Below are 19901 nucleotides of genomic sequence, written 5' to 3'. Positions count from 1 at the left end.
AGATGTGTTTATGTTCCACTGTCGCTTCGCCGTTGTCGGATGTAAAACATTATGAAGTATATTTTAGGGTGGTATTCTGAATCTTTTATCAGTGTGACCATATTATGCCCTAGGGAAAACATAAAATGTTGATGTTCATATTATTTAACAAAAACACCTGCAGTATTGTACGAATTAATGGAATACAATTCCTTGTAATCATAAAATACGTTTTTTATTAATATTTTGAGTTACAGGTGACGCGCAATCATTAAATATTTTTTATTTAATAGGATGTATGTCCTCCTTTTGCTTTTATAATCAATTAAACTTCGGCAATTTTCTTTTATTCTGTCATCTCGAAACCACATCTGAATAACAGCTTCTATCATCTTTATCTTGGTGGTGAAGTCCAATTTTTGTATCTTAGATTTACAAATCACCCACAATTTTTATATGGATTTAAAGGTCAGGGGAATTCCAGGCCAGTTTAAAAGAGTTAACTTTTTATCATTGAAATACTTAAGCATAAACTTCGATACGTGACAAGGAGCTGAGTCCTGTTGAAATACAGCCCCACTATTAGGACAACATTTATTAAGTCCTGTAATCAAGTGCTGCTCCAATAGAGCTTTATACTTTAAGCTATTCATCATTCTTTCTATAAGTATCAAAAATCCAGTCCCCATATACAAAAAACAGCCCCAAAACATCTACTTTACAGAATATTTCACCGTTTGGTCGATATGAGCCACAATAAGTTTTTCATCCCTACTTTTTCTAACAATTTTTGTGAAATATCCCTGCACGAGAAAATGGGTCTCATCTGAAAACAGCACCTTCCTCCAGTTTTCTACAGTCCATTTGATATATTTTCTAGCCCAAATGAACCTTTGCTTCATCATGCGTGCCGTCTGGAGTTGTTATTTCTGTGGTCGAATTACTTTTCTTCCAGATTCAATGAGTCTTTTTCGTACTGTTGAATCATGTATCATCACCCCAGTGGCTGCCAAATCTCGTTAAAGTTCGTAACTTGTTTTTCTGGGGTTTAATTCCCTATTTCCGATTAAATATATATCATCTCGGACACTAGTTTTCCGGTTTTTTCTTCATTTCCCAATTCTCTTCAACAGACCCTGTTTCTCTTTTCTTTTGAAATCGCTTTCTGATTAATTGATGTATGTTCACCTTTTTCCTTTTCCTCAGCGTGATATCCATGATTTAAACTAACTCATAAACACTGTTCAATATGCAAGCAATTTATACAATTAGTTCTTTATTGAGAAAATGTAAAAAAACAACAGATAGTACACCAACAAACACCAGTATGAGCTCCTAAAGGATAATTTTTGCCACTAAACAACTGTCAAATTGACATATGAGTGTTGCTATACATAAAAAAATACTCTAATTCTATTAATTCGCATAATACTATATTTCTTTTTCATCACTTTATAATATAATCATTTACATTGACCTGTGTTATCACATCGATCCGGTAACATATAAAGAAAATATTACACTTTTTTCAACTTGTTGAACTGCAAAGGCTCTGTGCCTGGCACGAACATAGAATTCCTTCGCTCTTTAACTTGGTTTTCAAATCAATTCCACATCATTTATCAAACCAGGTTTTCTTTGTCATTCTTTAAGCTAGGACTCGATACCTCGTTCCTTTGTCCGTCAGCAACTATTTAATAAATACGACGATGTTTATTCAGAGCATCTTACTTTAATTAAACGTAGGTTGGTACAGCTTTGCCATAAAGCTCGACTTAGTTGAAGTTGCGTGGTAATCGACCAAATACGTGACGGAAGTATTATTTACAAAAAGGTTTTTCCTTACAGTTATTTTTTGCGTGACAATTATAAACACGTAGCAGGGTTATCAACTTAGCACATTGTAATAATTTAATATAAAATATAGACCGATATAAAAACTATTTACTTTAATGCTTAAAATACGTAAAATATAAATTTTAATATTCATATAGGTCAATCGACGATATTAGAAATTTGATAAAAACCTTCTGCTGAAATAAAATATTTACAACCAACATATTTGACTAAAAAAAGAAAAATTTCATTTCAATTACAGTTTTCAAACTATGTTGATTTTTTGTATTAATATTATAAGCATAATTCAAAACTGAATTTAAGAAAAATACCACCAAATTTCTATAATTGTTGCTTGCATTTCTTTTCGAAACTAAAAAAAAAATTTTTTCCATTAATAACTTTCCTGTTTAATTTATTATCTTGAAACCATTACATCAAATTTTATATAAATACTTTGTATTTGCATAAATATATTATTAGTGTACCCAAGTTTAATATATCATTTTCGGGGGGCCGCCGCGCCGGGGGGGTTACACCAGGGCCTCGATAATGATGGGAAGATAAAGACATCATACCTTTACCTTGACGGTATAGTTGAAGACAAATTCCCTCTAGCAATTATAAAGATATACTACCGACCCACCACCTTAAAGTATTTATGAAACAAGGGGAAGCATACGTCACGGTACACATATCTACGCTCTAAAACGACATAGCTTCAGTATGACGTCATAGTTGAAGATTAAAGTCTCCCGACCGACTATAAAGGTACACTACCGATCAAGTTTTCATGTAAGTACATCGGTTTATACCATCAAGTTTTGCTGTAAGTACATCGGTTCATACCGACGGGTCTAGAACCCCTCAATACGTTTATCTACGCATTGAAAGTGTCAAAAATTTTGTTCCACCGAAAAATCGAGGCACTGGGCTTGAAGAGCGAGAACTTTTCGCGGAGACCCGTCACAATAGATCTTCACGGGTCTGAGTGACGTCAAGAGCTTGCAAAGCGCTGACTCCCGCCTCTAAGAATAAGAATCTACCGGTCGAACAATGATTATATTTTAGTTATTCAAAACTTTTGAGTAGGTGGATCAGGGTAAGTGTATAGACAGGGTTAGTGTAACTAATCTACCTTAGTTTCAAAATAATATTTTTTTTAAAGCGCCGTCTAGTTATAAAGAACACACTGTCATTTTAATAACTTCGTCAATAGGTGGCATTTCTGTAGGTCGCACAATGCTTAATTAGCGCTAGTTTTGAAAGCAAACCCCCGGAAAATAAATTTCAAAGTTTTATTTAAAATTTATTTTAATTTTCAATCGTGCGTCATTTTGAACATAAAACTATTTTCATTTTTATTGTAATCGGTAATACTAAAGAATTTTTGTATAAGTTTCACTTTCCTTATAACAAGGGTAAGTGTGTCCATTCGCTTGTTTTTCGTTATTTTACCGATTTCTCAATATTTCAACATTAACGCTTTTTAAAAATATAAATAAGAACAAACGTTATTAGATTTGGAGTCAATAGATTAAAATTTTGGTTAAAAAGTTTACAAAATTAAAATTTAATATCATTTTCAATTCATCTCTTCAATTAATATGCCACACTTACCCTGATTTACTTTATGTTTTTTTATCAGATGTACCTTAAAAAATAATTGTTTTTGTTAACATTTTTTTAATGCCGCAATTTAAAAAACGGCATTTCCTTACAGATCAGAATAATATGCGCTTCGTCCCTAACAGAAGTTTATATTCTTGTATTTTAATTTGTCTTTATTATCATAAGTCATAATTGCATTGCAAGTAGGTAGTATGCGTTATTTAAGTCAAACTCAATCTGAGATAATCATGATTTGAAATAATATTGAATGATATTCAAGGCGGATACACAATATATAAACAGTTGATTGTGAAATAAAATAATTTTAATCCAGTTAATGATATTATAATATCCTAGATCAATAAAATGAGACCATTGTGAAACCACAGATTTGATTGATTTTCTGTGGTTGCCTTGATCAGAAAATAAAATTGTTTTTAACGATCGAAAACTCTACTCTTTTTCAAAAATTCATATTTTAATGAATGTATTATTAGTTCTTAGTATTTTTCGTAGGCCTCGTAATAGTATGGTCAGCGCGTTTGCCTACCACGCGAAAGGTTTCGAGTTCGATTCCCGATATGATTGATATTTACGTGACTGGGACTTAAAGCATAAGACTAATCATTTAACCTTCAAGTAAGTAACACAAATGATCAAGATATGCTACGATATGTGTATCAATGTTATGCCCTAGGCTCTCCAAGGTGCCGATAGGAAACAAAATGTTGTTTAACGGAACAACGCCTTTCAAACGTTTAGTATGGCTACTATAATACTCCATGTGATCAACAATTGTTCACATAATAGACGCAAGAGTTCTCTAGGACAATTGGTTCCGGTATTTTTTTGTTCATACATCCTCAGTAACGATACGCAGTTACAATATGCAGTTGTAGTTAGGACAAATTCGGTCAGATAACACAGTCAATGCGCTACAACATGTGGTTTAATTACTCATCACATACAATTCAGTTACAACATGTAAATCTGACAACTCAGGCAGTTCATACAGCGAGTTCCAACATATAGTCCAGTAGCTCAATCACAAATAACTATCCACGTGCTAATAAGCGACGTGATAACAATTTCTCACCATGGTTGTTTATCGTATTCGCGATCACAATAGAACATCCGTGAACACCTAATATTAAATGTAAAAATATTTACGTTTTGCTACGTATAATCCTGCTGCGCAATCACATATTTCAATTTCACCGGTGTAAATATGAAAAATATTTCAAAACTGCTATTTTTATTTATTTATTTACTATTAACCGTGCTATTTGTTTCATTAGGCGGCGGTTGGCCAGCCAAATGTCAGAAAAAGCAGTCGCCAAAGTTATTATTTATAATTTAATTTTCACTTTTTTGTAAAAGATACTCCTTAATATTATGCAAATGCAATATATTGTATTATTTTTTAAAGTAAACACTGATTTTTCGCCAATGAACTGTATTTATTTACGAGGAAAACAAAAAACAAACCAACATGAGCATTGACTTGGAGATTACACACGCGTCGACTTATGACTGCGATAACTTAAACATGTTCATAATTATTCATTGTGATCGCTCAAATGCTTAGCTTGTTTTTAAGCACGTCGATAGTTATTTGTGATTGAGCTACAGTTCGGTGCTCATTAATGCAACGTAAAACGTTTACGCAGTTACTCTCTCCAGTACTCTATTTATTCATCATGTAAAAAACACGCATCTAACATCAACGCGCTTTCTTCTGTTAATCTCTAACTGGGAAGGAGCTCCCATCTGCATTCAAATGCTATTTGCCTAATATTCTCATCGGGCACATACTTTTAAAACTCAGAAAGTTAAAACATATGATCGAAATACATTGCAAGTGGTTTTCTAATGCAGTGCCCTATACACCATTGGGTTCGGAAAGGGGAATGATGATGAAATAATCTTTGCGTTTTTAACAAAACTTTATTTGGCCCATTTTGAAAACGCAACAATTTTTTAACTATTTTTTAGTGATGGAAAGAGCTTGCTCATGAATTATTATCTATTGATTTTTCGTTTCAACTTTCCTATTGGAATGAGTGATTGAAGGTGGAAGGAGGCATTGAAACTGTTTATATCTTACCCAGCGATCTATAAAGCCATTGAATGGTCGATTTAATACGATCGTAGATATCCACACGGCACGGTAAAATTACATAGGGTGGATCGATTTTTATTAAATTTTAATATTTTATTTATTTAATGGGAGGCAAATGCTCTTACTATGAGGCCAACTAATATCCACACGGCTTCCTTTTGCGAGAAAATTACCAGAGTCGTAACTAAATAAATGAAATTTTAAAATTTAAAAATATAATACAGACCATTCCACACTAATTTAGCCATACTGCTAAGCTATTGCTCTCTATAGAAGTTTCTAAACTTTGTTAATCCTCTTATAGAAATACAAAATTTTTACTATTTTAAATGGATACCTTGTACATATTTTTTAAATAGCAAGGTTTATCAATAATATACATAACATTTGCATGTAGTTAACCCAACTAATCAAACAAACAAACACACCATCACGTCGTTTTCCGTAGGGGTAGTCAGAGAGAATAGAACGCTATATCACTATGTCTTTGCATACAGACCTCGCTTCCTCTTCATTCATACATCTTCCCATGCACGCACGCCGATTATTCCTACTCTTGACATGTCCATCTTCAAGTATTTAATGGACTTGATCGTGCCATGTCTTTCTCGGTCTCTCTCGTTTTCTGCATCCATCAACATTCGCATCGTAGATCCTTTTAGCCATTATTTCGCTGTCTATTCGCTCTACATGTCCAAACCAATGCAACACCCCTTTTTTGATCCTGTCGATAATGCATGTCTCAACCTTACACAGTTCACGGATCTCGACTTTGCACACATTCGCCTGAGGGATCGCATTTCAGCGGCATTTAACCTAATTTCGTCCTTATTTTTCCAATTCTATATTTTGCTTACATACATTAGATTTGGCACTAGAACTCCATTGTGAACTGCTAGTTTTGCCTCCTGCGATAAACATTTGTTTGTCAAAAGTTAATTTTAGTGCACCGTTCACCCAGTTCCCGGCACTCACCCTCCTTTCAATATCTTTCTTAGTCTTTCCATCCCTAGAAAACATACTTCCCAGATACACAAATTCTTCTACCTGATTTAGAATTAGATCTCAAATTTAGTTATATTTTCATCCCTTTCAAAAACCATCTCTTTCGATTGATCAACATTCATAAGCAAATCGCTTTTCTCCATACATCGTAGACTTTTTTACCTAGAATTGCAGGTCTTCTTTGCTGCTAGCAAGAAGCACGGCATCATCAGCATAAAGGAGACAGTTAACATTTATACCAATAACTTTTGCCTACCATGCGCATATATATATATACATATTGGTAAGAAGTCGTTTGGAGTTTAGTTCCATTATTTGGTCGCCACATGAGGCTCGATACTCTTTGATGGTGGAGAGAGTGCAGAAAAAATTTCTGCGCTATCTGCACCTAAAAGAGTGTGGATATTATCCTTGGCTCTTCCCAACCAACTTTTTGCTGGGGATGCTAGGCTATCAGTCATTATAGAGGAGAAGGGACGTTTATTTGGGTGTTCACTTTTCCAGGTGATTGGTAGTCGCATACATAACTCAGAAATTCTGATGGATGTAGGTCTGTTCGTACCTGATAACTATCTTCGACAAAGACAGCATCGATTGTTTTTCCTACCACGATGCAGAACCAACCTGCCAATGGTTATGCCGGTTGGTAGAGCAATCTTGCTACTTAATTGCATCACCTCGGATGTCGACATATTTCACGACAGTGGGCCTTCCCTTAAAAAAGGACTTTCTAACTTTTATTTTTCTTTTTACATTTTGTAATATTATTTTAATAACATAATTATCTACTTTAATTTGTGATCTATTATTGTATTTATAATGAATTGGGTTTTTCTGCAATGTTCTAAATATCTGAATAAAATAAATTAATATCGCTTACTACGCATTTTCACAATGTAATGTATGATGTTAAAATTTGCGATATTAGATACAAGATTTCTTGTGGCAAATTTTCTTGTCTGATTTCTGACTAGTTTTTTGGTTCATGAAATGCATCTTTTATTTTGCGGTTATTACTTCTGACTCTGATCGGTCATCGGTAAAGTTTTTTAGTGAACGTTTTTTGCGTATCAGATCTCTTTTGAGGTGACCTTTGATATTATATCCGAGACACGTAAAAAAAGATCAAATATCTTTCGTACTTCTAATAATGAGTCAACTACTTTTCCCGGAAACTTTTTATGCATGCGTATAATTGGAAATGTCTGGAGCAGACAAAGAGGGGAGAGGGCTTTCTGGCGCCGCAGTTATTTATTGAATTTTCCTACATTTTTAACCCTCCCATACACTCCGGACTCCAGCAAATACATAAATACTCTTGACATATTTTGGTTTCCAACCGGAAAATTCGATAATTATCAAGAAGTGATAAATTGTTATACTTTCAAACAATATTTCACACGCCTGTAGTGCTATAATTTCCGTTATACAAACCGATTTAGTTCTTATTTTATATTGGCTTTCTAGGTAAGTTGGCCATATTTTTTTTATTGTATTTGAAACTCTAGTGGATACATGGATACATTAAAAAAAATAACTTATTCAAATTTCTTTGCAACAGATTGAGAAACTCTTTTTGAGAGTGGAATATCGAAGTCTAGGCATTTACAGGGCTTATGACCTTTCATTGGCTAGTTTAAGTGGCCACTACACGGCGTGTGGCATTCACCATTCTGCCTACATTTAAACATTCTTATTTCCTCAACTCTCCCATCTGTTGACTTTTGTGAAGTAAAAGAGCTAAAACTTTTATCATGTGGGTGAGATTTATCAGGCTGAACCATTTCTCAACTACTAAGGATCGCCTGAAAATAATTTTTCATTTTTTATACTTCTTATAAAAACTAGATTAATCAACAATGTCCAAATGTTTATAGATAGGCTACATTTCCTCTCTAGGAAGTTATTCTAGACATCGATATTCCCTTCTCCAAAATGTTTTCCCTCTCTGTTGCAACAAATTTAGATCTAAATAACTCTCTAGAGAGGAAATCCAGCCTGTCTACAAATATTTTAACACATTCAAAATATTGTTCACTAACTTTCTATTCGCCTTGTAAATTGGGGGTTAGTGCTTTTGATTTAATACCTGGGGTGCCGGGTTCTATTTTATTTCCAATAAGGTTGGCGTGGATTATTGATTTTAAAGTTAGTCGCGAATTCGTGGATCAGAGATCTGAGGCTCGAGTCCCTCCCTACCACATATTGATTCATATTTCCATATAGTAGGTGAGTTATTTACAACTTGTTGAAAATGGGCGCCGAAATGGAAATATTTCGGTAAATCAAAATAACGCAAATATTTCTTCAAGATTATAATTTACGTAAAAGTTATATTAAATACAAATTAATTTACAAATCTAGCCCTATCGTAAATAGGTAAAGATCAAAAATATTTCAAATATTTCATTAAACCCAAAAATCATTTTTCATCTTCCATTTTGGAGCGAATTCGTGGAAATTCACTTAGTCGTTCACTATTCATTCATTTTAATGCGTTCTATCCTCTCTGCTTACCCCTACACCCTACGGAGAAACAGCGTGATAGTTCGTTTGTTTATATTGTTTATTTTTTTTAACGGGTAACTATTTGCCATTGACAAAATATGATTGGTTAATAAAAATATCAATAAAAATCCATAATTTTTCACGCTGTGCGTTGTTCCAGAAAAAAATGTCCAAGCTTAAGCTTTCAATTTCAACTATCTCTGACCTTATAATTTTGCTGAAAGCCGACGATGTGTTAACATCCACTACGTATTTAAAACACAAAGCCCTTTCAATGTGAAAGCTCTAAGGATGTTTAAATTTAAAATCAACAAGAGCACGCATCAAATGCGTGCTTATGTCCAACTAATTTTAAAAGAGGGTTGTTCAACTTAGAATGTAGCTATCCAGCTGGACGAGTAATACAAAACACTCCTGGCCGTAGCACGCCATAATTGATAACCAAGATTTATAATCCAGGATTACGCCATCTTAATTACTAGCTCCCATGACATGAAGTTATCCAATTAGCAGGCTGACATCAGAGGAGTGTTATCTGTATAAATGCAACTCAGTTTATTAGTTATCAGGATTGCTTGATCCTTATATTAACGGCCTTTATCCTTTAACAAGTGAAGCACTCATGAATATTGTTGATCGTTATTCAAATTCGAATATCTTATATTACGTATTTATACAAAACATGAATGTCACATGAATACTTGACTTGAGTAAAAGAGACAATTTCAGTTTCAAAATTATAATAAATACAGTTAGTTTATCCAATTGTATTTCGCTTTTCGTCAATATTCTGATCAAAACTTAAGTTTTAAATAGCTAATATATAATGACTTTTCGACCGGCAGATGAAGGCTCTTGAAACTTAGACTTTACTTATTTCAGAACATTTTTTTTCAATGATTTAACGATAGTTGATTGAACGGGAAAGTTATTACAGGGTAAAATGTTTTTTTTTTTAAAGAAATGCAAGCATTTAAAATTTTGACGTGTTTTTAATTTTGAAATTGTGGTATTTTTCTTAAACTCTTGGTAAAATTACATATAAAATTAAACAGTTAAAATATTTTTGTTCAAACTTGAGTTGGAAAAAAACATGAAACAGTTATTTTAAAACAGTTATTCTCCAGTAACACTTTCACAAAAAAAAACAGTTCTGTAATGATAAAGTAGTCTGTTTTGTACTAGTTTCAATGGCCTTGTGCTATAACTAATTATTTTCGTATCGTATGAGATGGAACGAGAGCGAAACATGGTTTTGATTGCGTTAGAATGAGATAGATATAAATAATATGACGAACAAATGAAATTACGAAACGAAATTGTGACAGAATAAGACTGCTGATCTTCCGAAATCTGAGAACTACCCTCGCGACAATGGCAGCGACACCCCAAGCGAAACAAAAAGTGCGAACGGTTTCAGTAGATACAGTTTTGCATATCCTGACTTATATTTCGTTACAAGTTACAGTTTAATTTATTTTTGTGAAGCTGTTTCAACAGCTGCTTTTACCAGATTTTTGCCTTAGTCAATGTAAACCGTTATTCAAAAACTTTTTAACGAAACAGTTTACTTTGTGAAACTGCAACTGTAACTGCTGCATCTTTTAAATAACCGATACGTCCATCATTAGTTTAACACTTTTTTATAGAATGATGTTTTTGTCTGTTTTCAAGAAGAACATTTTGCTTTTAGGTTTAAAAATTTTAATGCTGATAAAAATATTTTGTTTATTTTAATCAGAAATACCTTATAAAATTATTGTTTGTATCTTATGTTTTTTTTATAGTGTAATCTTGATAGAACATCTTTTTCAAATGGTAAAATTGTATGATTTCCTTGCTTCTTAAAAGACTATGTACATGCCTACAACCTTAACACACGCAATTATTTTCCCATACGAATTTCCAACAGATCCTCTGACTTATAAAGACTGTGTTGTTTCTCTGTACCTACTCTTGTTTGAACAATATTATTAAATCAACTATGGTACGTGAGTATCAAGAATGCACGCATAATAAATGCACACATCTGAAATAATAATTGCTTCGTGATTCAGAAGAAACAGTATGTTTACTCATACCCGTCTGATGCAGCTCTTGTAAGAAGTGCTCCTACTTATGTACACATCAATAAGATATATTTATCTACACACTTCTGAGAATAACAATGTGAGGAATGTGACTATTGCTTTATACTTTAAATCTTTTATTTTCACCGGGAGGAAGTTCAGTGGTTTTTTTTATTTTATGTATCGTATTATTAGCTCTATGATTTTCTAAAGTTGTGTATTTATGAAATTACTCCGCGTGTGACGTCTCAAGTTCTCTTCCGCTTCTTCTCGGTCAGTTCTGCCGATTGGTCCATTCACTCTCTCTTATCATTGGTTGATTCATATGAACTAGTGACGTCGTTCAAAGTGGTTAAATTTTATTAAAACATTTTTTTCATACATTTCCAAGAAACTTTGCTGAATAATATAATAATTTAATGCTTTAATTTTTACCGCGCGTAAGAAAACTAATTTCCCGTAGGGCTGAAGTAACAATGAAATAGTTTAGTGTAAATATACCTTTTCAAATCAATATTCCATGTCAACCATGTCGGAAATCGAACCTAAGAGTTCTTGCACGGTAGGCAAACAGAAAACAACAAAAAAATACCGCTTTTTGTTTAAATATCATGAATGGATACCATGTCATGCTTTCAAGACATTGCAAATACATAAATTGCGCTTCTTCCGAATCCAATCAAATTATGGACATTTGACATGCAACTGAAAATGAGAACACATCAGGAAAACTGTCTTCGTGTCACTTTTGATTCGTGTTAGTATTACTGAAATTCGTAATGTATAGATACCCATAATAAACTTTTCTTCGCTGTATGACGATTATGCTAATTTATGTTCTATTGCATTTGTTTTATAATTTAAATGCATTATGTAGAAATGCCATGCTTCTCTGTTTCCATTGATAATAATTTTGAAAACAGATTTTCAGCCGAAAGTGAATTTTATAAATTAAGCTAACTAAGGGCAAAAGCCGACTGTTACATGTAGGAGCATGCTAGGAAATTCGGCTCTTTACCTCTTGTGTCATGAAAGTGTGAAAAACCGTTCAGATAAACATTATAAAAAGGATTGAGTAACTTTTCATGGGTAAATGATTCATGGGTGATTAACAAAGCTTAAAACAATTCAAACTACACCTAGTGGCGCAGTTACGAAGCTCTTCTTATTTACAGGGCTGCACTGATAGGAATAGGTTTTTTTTTAATATTATAAATTCGGGTTGATATTATTCTGGCGTTCCCCAAAATCCAGAGAAAATAAATGAATGGATCAAAATTATGAGGAATTTCAGGAAAGAATCAAATTGGGATCCACCAAAAACGATTCTTGGCTGTACAAACTTTTATGTGCTAAAAATGAATATCCTCAAATTTTTGGTAGCATCTTCATTCTCTTATTATTTATTATATAATTATTCCATAAGAAAAAGACTGTACAAGATGATAATAAGCCTTTTGCTAGTGTTTGGATAAAGATAACTATAATAGCATAGAATTAAGAATAGTCCAGAAGGAGCGTAGAATCATATTTGAATACATCGGACTGTGTTCGAAAATTCCCTCCCGAACGCGCGCGGCGAAAGTGGGGCCACTTTCGCCGCGCGCGTTCGTGATGTCGCCGCGTAATGTTCACGATGGGAACAAATATAATCATAAAACAAATGTAAGGTAAAAAAAGCCATCTGTTAGTTTTTCTAAAATTTTATTGTGCACGTGGAAATATTGACTGACACAACAGAGTAGAAAAGTAAAGGGACATTCATTTAATAAGAGTAATTGAATTAATGAACTTTAAACTTACAATATAAAACAACATTTATTTTACATAAAACTAATATTTTTATATCATGTTAAATAATATTGGATGTTTTAAAGATAATATCGGTCAAATGTCCACCACAGAGTTGTTTAATCCGAGGTCCAATTTTCATTAGTTCTCTCATTAGATGAGCAAAATAGGATAAAAAAAAATACTACCCTGGCAACACTAACGAAATGTCCATTTTGATTTCTTCGACAATCTGACAGATGGAAAAATAATTAAATTTTTAAGTAATGTAATTGCTACTTACACATTCATTTACTAAATACACATGAAATGTGATTGCATCCTGATTCTTTAAGATCCTAGCAGTATTTGTACACTTTAAAACGACACAACATGGCATAGTTGAATTCAAATCAGGAGTTGCGTACCGAGCGACGTCTACAGAGAAACCAATGGGTCAAAACGTAAAACTACTCAGAGTAGTTTAGCTGCCTTCTGTTTGATGCTCGTATGCGGTTTCTATACTACTCTTAATTCTATGTATAATAATTAAACGTTTGTAAACATAGGTCAAAAAATATGTAATTTTTTTAACAATTCTTTCAATATGATAATTTTATTTAATTTGGAACTCCAACGTTACTCCCAAATATTTTATCTTCTTTTCAGATTTCATTTTTTCAGTTATTATTTATCACATGATTGTGTATTATTTCACAGAGGGAATGCATCTCCGTCCACATCGGCCAGGCTGGCGTGCAGATCGGCAACGCCTGCTGGGAGCTGTACTGCTTGGAGCATGGGATTCAGCCCGATGGCCAGATGCCCTCGGACAAGACCCTGGGCGGAGGGGACGACTCCTTTAACACCTTCTTCAGCGAGACCGGCGCCGGAAAGCATGTCCCGAGGGCAGTATTTGTGGACCTCGAGCCCACTGTCGTAGGTGAGTGGAAAAAAAAGTGGGCATACATAAAAAGCTTAACTTGTACATAACTATCGCGCGTCACTCCACAATCTTCAAAGTAGGCTTTAACAAACTTACAATGATAAATCAAAGTATTTTCTACAATATTATAAAGAAGGACTGGTTCTTCCGCCTCCTTGAGAGCAATTAAAATTGATGTATGTATAATATTATATTTTCTGTTTTTTTAAAGATTTCAATCAAATCTTTATTTTTTCAAAATATTTTTAATTACACAATAAGAAAGGTACATATGGCTACGAATTTTTCCCCAAAAAATGTGTTGACTTTTACATATTTTACACATTAAAATTAATAACATGAAGAATATTTTCGATATGGGATTATGGAGGTGTAGAGCCACTTTACGTAGCGTGTAACATTTACCATTCCGCCTGTGTTTAAATATCCGCATTTCTTTGATTTCTTTTTGACTTTTCAACGAAAATCCTAATTGATGTATGTTAGATATTATCTGAAAATACTTTTCAATTTAATTTATTAAAACCTCTCGAATCTGCTCAAAAATCAATCATTAAAATAATTTTTAAAAAGCCCTTCAGGTACCCCAGCGTCAAGTTATTTGAGGAATTTGAGATCTTTGATATAAGGCAATTATCTATTTTTAGAATAATAATGTTTGTGAAAGTAAATTATTCCATCGAATCCCAAAAGGAACACTCCCACACTACCAGAAGTCAAACTAGAGGATGGGTCATGGGGTCTATCACAAACTCTGAATTCGGGCAAAGAAATTTCAGGTTTCTGGGCCCCAAAATATTCAATATGTTACCCAAAGATTGCAAAACCATGACCCGGATTCAATTCGACAAATTTGTAAAAAATTGGTTTCTGTGTTTAGGTCGAGAAAAATCGGAAAACTTACTCAAATACATTCCTAATAATATGTATAACTGTATAGTAAATTAATTAGTAGGTAGTTATGTCATTGTTTATTTTAACATAAAAATGTCTGCCTTAAAACAGGTTGTGCCTAGTTAGGCAGACTAGACATGATCCAGAGAAATCTATTACCTAAGTGTGTATGTAGTAGATAAAGTAATTGTTATTTTTGTTAATAAACTGTGATTATTATTATTATAATATATGTTGATTTATGCAATAACTATGCTAAGAGCACAAAAGGTTGTCCTTGGTTCATCTTTTTCTCTCCTTCCAATGTGATTCCACATTGCTCATTCTTTAATATACTTTTTCATCTCCCCATTCAAAATCCGCCGTAATTTTTAATTAATCAGGATATTTTTTTCATGTATGTATCTTTTGATATATATTTTCGTTTTTTAGTACAAATTTTTGACAAACTCTTATTTTGACCAGTCAGTCGTTTAGTTGGTTACACGACATTGCTTTTAGCAATGAGTCCGCCAAAGTACTTATTATTTGTACCTGGAGTTTTAAATAAAATAAAATAAGTAAATAAATAATAAATATAATGTATAATGGTAGAGCAGAGTTCGAATCTGGGACCTCAAATTCGTCAGTCCGCGACGCAATCCAGTTGAAATGTAAACTTTGCACACTGTATGACATTTACCGTTTTACCTATATTTAAACATCCACATTTTTCCATCTGTTGATACTTGTGAAGTAAAAGAGCTGAAATCTACAAACATAAATAGTAGGTATTTTGTATTTGTCAAAATAACAAACTTCTCTTTATATATCCCCACTCAATAAAATTTTATGTCGTTATAAATCATTAGTTTGTTCCACACAAATGCGTCAGTGACTAGTATTGAGAAAAAAAAAACGAAAGAACCTACTTATTTTTAGCTAACTGAAAAATAAAAGTTTGCCACATTTAGGCGGCGTTAACATAATATGCAAATAATTTACGACTAGCAGGACTGTTACATACTACAAAAATTCGGCCCATCGGGAATAATGTAATCAGCCCTTCGGGACTCTATTGATTAGGATCTCGAGCACCTAGAAATATCGCCTCTTTAATCCGCACAATTATTTTGTTGTTGTTTGGAGTAATCATAATAAATGTAATTTAAAAATCTGTCGCTCACAATAATGCTACCAAAACCACACAAAATTTACAAGACTGTGGTAAATAATCCCTTTGCGCGCGGTGGTGTAACATCGTGTTACCACAAGCAAAAGACAGAATATTCTTAAGCTAGACATTTGGAAAAAAAAACATGGAAACATAAAGTTTAATAATTCCTTTTCCATAATTCCATAATAAGCCCGGTTATAGCAAAAAAAAATCGCCAATTCGCCGCTCACAATTCACGCGTGCGTCCCCTATCACTCTCAACAACCGGCTAAATTTGTTTCACACTACACCAGCTACGGCGCGGCGGCTATAGAACAGCGTCTCTGTCCTCCTTGTTATGTGTTCGATCTTCGCGCTCTCTCGAATATAGATATATTGCTATATTTGCGGATATCATTCTTCGGGAGCAAAGTAAAATATTTTTGCATTGAAATCCAGCATAGTTACACAAACTTTACTTTCCAAATCCGGTGTGAAAATGTCCATTTAAAGATCGTAAAAAATACAACCTTATCATTTTTTTAAATAAGAGAGATATATCAAGTCTTGTATCGCATACCGACTAGTGTGACATCACAGCCACACAAGTGTTAAATATCGGCCTCGTTGTGTAGTAATCAGGGTGTTTGCCTACTATGCAAGAGGTCATGGGGTTCGATTCCCGACATGAATGATATTAAATATTAATTTGAAATGTGTTTTACACTACAATATTTCATAGTCCTTGAACTGTTTCCTTCATGTAACAAAAATGATCGAGATACCTTACGATCGGTGTACCAATCCAGTTTCCTATGCATCATTATGTGCGGAAAGGGAATGGTGATGACATTTAATATCTATACAGAATGTTCAATTAGTAAGCCATTAAAATTGAATAGTTAAGAATCTGTAAGTGGCTGGCCAAAGAGTGCGCTACCCAAAGACTTGAAACTCCCGAAATACAGCATCAAATTGGCGCCAACTTCGCTTCCAGTCTGTCTGTATAAACTTCCAGTAGTCGGTCAGTGACCAATACACCATTTGGTCATCTACTCCGTCACGCTGGAAGTGTTTTTATGTTATTCCAGACACGGTTATCGACTCAAACAAAATTATCCTGAGTCACCCGATGCAGAAAAATCTGGCGAAATCTACTTTTGAATAATGTTTTTTTGGACGTTGATAGAATTTCATTAGTAAAAACTTTTGAACCACATTCATTTTGTACACTTTTTTGTGGAATACTATTTTTGCACTAAAATACATTTTTCGAGAAAATAATTTTTGTGCGACAATACATTTTCAGTACAGCAATAGTTTTGTACAATACATCATGTTTGTAGTCAATTTTTCATAAAATATTTTTTTTTTTACCATAATATGTTTTAAACATCAATAATATCTTTTTTGCTCTGTACAACGGTAAGTAAATTTTTATTGAATAATACGTTCTACATTTTTTCTACAACAAAAAAATATTTTCATTTTACTTTTTGTCCAATAATAGGCACGTACATTATTTTGTGCAACAATACACAAATTTGGAAAATAATTTGTTTTTTGCTCAAAAATAATAATTTTTTTTGCTCAAAACTATAATTTTGTTCGCATTTTTGCACAATACATTTTTTTGCACGATAATACAATAAATACATTTTTTGTACAATATAAAATGCATTTTGTAAAACATTTGTTTTTCAATAAAAGCTAGGTACATTTCTTGATTAACAATTTGCATTTTTTTGTTTTCACCTTTTTTCTCTCGATTGAAAGCGAGCAGAAGAAAGTGTCGAAAATGCTTGCTTTGCTCTACTTTTTTTCTTAAATCATTTGTTTTACGTTTGGTGCTCATTTTTGTATTTGAAAAGTACTATGACATATTTTTAAAATTTTGGGGCCATTTCCAACAAGTTCTTAGTGAATAACTGTGCTTAAATCGGGAACGTATTTCTGTATGGCCGGAGCAATTAGATGTAAAAAATAGTTCATTCCGATATTTTTTGCGTTATTTAAACGCTTCGGTAAGTGAGAAATCAACACTCCTAATAGTTTGATATTCATAAAAACACAATTAGTTCCACATCAGATGGTTATAAATTAATTAGCGGTAATAACAACAATAGTGATTATTTTGTTACATATTCTGCCTTGATAGTCGACACAAATTGATGTTTGCAGAACAAAAACTCTAGTTTGTATCTATTGAGAATCTAGTTAGAACACCGTACCTACGGCGCGGCGTTCCGACGAATTCTTTTAATGAGGAAGTTCAGTCTAACGGGAAATTGGATACAAGAAATGTTTTCTTAGGCGCAGTAAAAATAAAAACGTTCAATCGTGCGACGAAGTTTCTCGAAAATGCGTGAAAAAATAAATAAAAATGAAACTGAGATACTTTGAATGGAGAGTTGAGGAAATGTAGATGTTTGAACATAGGCAGAATAGTGAATATTACACAGTGTGTAAAGTAGCTAGGTACTTAAACCAGCCAATGACAGATCATAAGCTCTGTAAATACCTAGACATCTACATCCCTTTTCCAAAATGTTGCCTCCTGTTGCAACAAATTTAGATAAAAAATATTGTGCTGCTCGTGCTGCTATTTAAAAGTAGTATCTGTCAAAATACACTAAATGTTTTTAAAAAATGGCTAGTCGAAAACCGGAAGTCTATCACGACGATTCACGACACATAACAACGCTATGATAATTGATTGGTATGAACCTGACATGAACCTATGACATTTCAAAGTAGGTAGTTTATTTTTATGAATTTTTTTCACACATTTTTGCTCTAATTTTTACAGCGTGAAAGAAAACATTTTTTATATTCAATTTCCCGTAGCGCTGAACTTACTCGTGGTTTTTAAATACATTAAAAATAATAAGACCCATTTTTACAGAACTGTGGTTGAAAACAGTCGATATAATATACAAATTACTAAAAATAGTTCTGTAACATTTTTCATGATAAAGTAAGGAATGCATAGACATAGAATGTGGATCGAGTAAGAAATTTGAAAGGAGACAGGAAGAGGGTCCAGGAAGGAGGTGAATAAAATAATGGGGAATTAGGACTCTATACATACATATATTATATGTCCACTTCAGAACTCTAGGAGTTCATTCTGTGGCACCCTGCCTTGTGACATTATAATATTAATTAGCTAAAAATTTGATCATATTATTGTAATTTTGTTTTTTTCTTCTCTGTTAGATGAGGTGCGTACTGGAACATACAGGCAGTTATTTCATCCGGAACAACTAATCACGGGCAAGGAAGATGCAGCCAATAACTATGCCAGGGGCCATTACACTATCGGCAAGGAGATTGTGGATGTCGTACTTGACCGTGTCAGAAAATTGGCAGATCAATGTACTGGCTTGCAGGTATGAGATTCATTTAAATGTATTAATCAATCAATTGGCTTCAAATAGTTACCAATAATAAGTACAAATACACAGACACAAATAAACTAAATATTACTAAACATCCCTCAATCACATTGGTTCTCAAAGTTATTTTGCTCATCGCCCACTTTGAGAATCAAACATTTTCTAGAATCCTTCTACCACCGTACAGGAATTGTAATAAATGGAACGATATTTGGACGGGGATGCAGTAAAGAGGATAAGCAAGGGAAGGGAGAGTTAAAAATATACATGTTTAATATTTAGGATGCTATGTGTCAGGCCAATAATAAAAGTATGGAAACAAGAGCTAATACAACCAGAACAAAATTTCTCCTATGACCAATGGAGATGAAAACCCTTTAGATCTGCTGCAGGTAGAACCTTCAAGGACAGAATTAGAAACACCATCTGAAGACAAACCTTCAAAACTAAAGGTATCGTGTGATGGAGCAGCAATTTCTGGTGGGACCATGTAAATATAATGAAAGATGACAGACTTATCCGTGTTTCTACAAATGAGATCCCCATAGGTCAACATCCATCTGGAAGACCACCAAATAAATGAAGAGATAGCTGGTCATTTGCATCCCAGGAGTGAGGAACCGATAAA

The 19901-nt window shown here is 33.3% G+C and overlaps 1 protein-coding gene across 1 annotated transcript in view; it reads left to right on the top strand.

Moving 5' to 3' along the window:
- Positions 1 to 19901, top strand: part of LOC148276845 (tubulin alpha-3 chain) — a 34698-nt gene that overhangs the window by 5967 nt on the left and 8830 nt on the right. Inside the window, exons 2-3 of the mRNA XM_088233675.1 lie at positions 13621 to 13843; positions 19095 to 19267. Of these exons, the coding sequence (XP_088089801.1) occupies positions 13621 to 13843; positions 19095 to 19267 (396 nt within the window). The remainder of the gene's footprint in view (positions 1 to 13620; positions 13844 to 19094; positions 19268 to 19901) is intronic.

This window comes from Micrasema longulum, unplaced genomic scaffold (assembly GCF_059751315.1).
Source record: "Micrasema longulum isolate JH-2025_06_02 unplaced genomic scaffold, ASM5975131v1 h1tg001138l, whole genome shotgun sequence".
NCBI classification, from domain to species: Eukaryota; Metazoa; Arthropoda; class Insecta; order Trichoptera; family Brachycentridae; genus Micrasema; species Micrasema longulum.
Note: the sequence above shows the minus strand (reverse complement) of the source record. Positions and strands in the feature narration are given on the sequence as shown.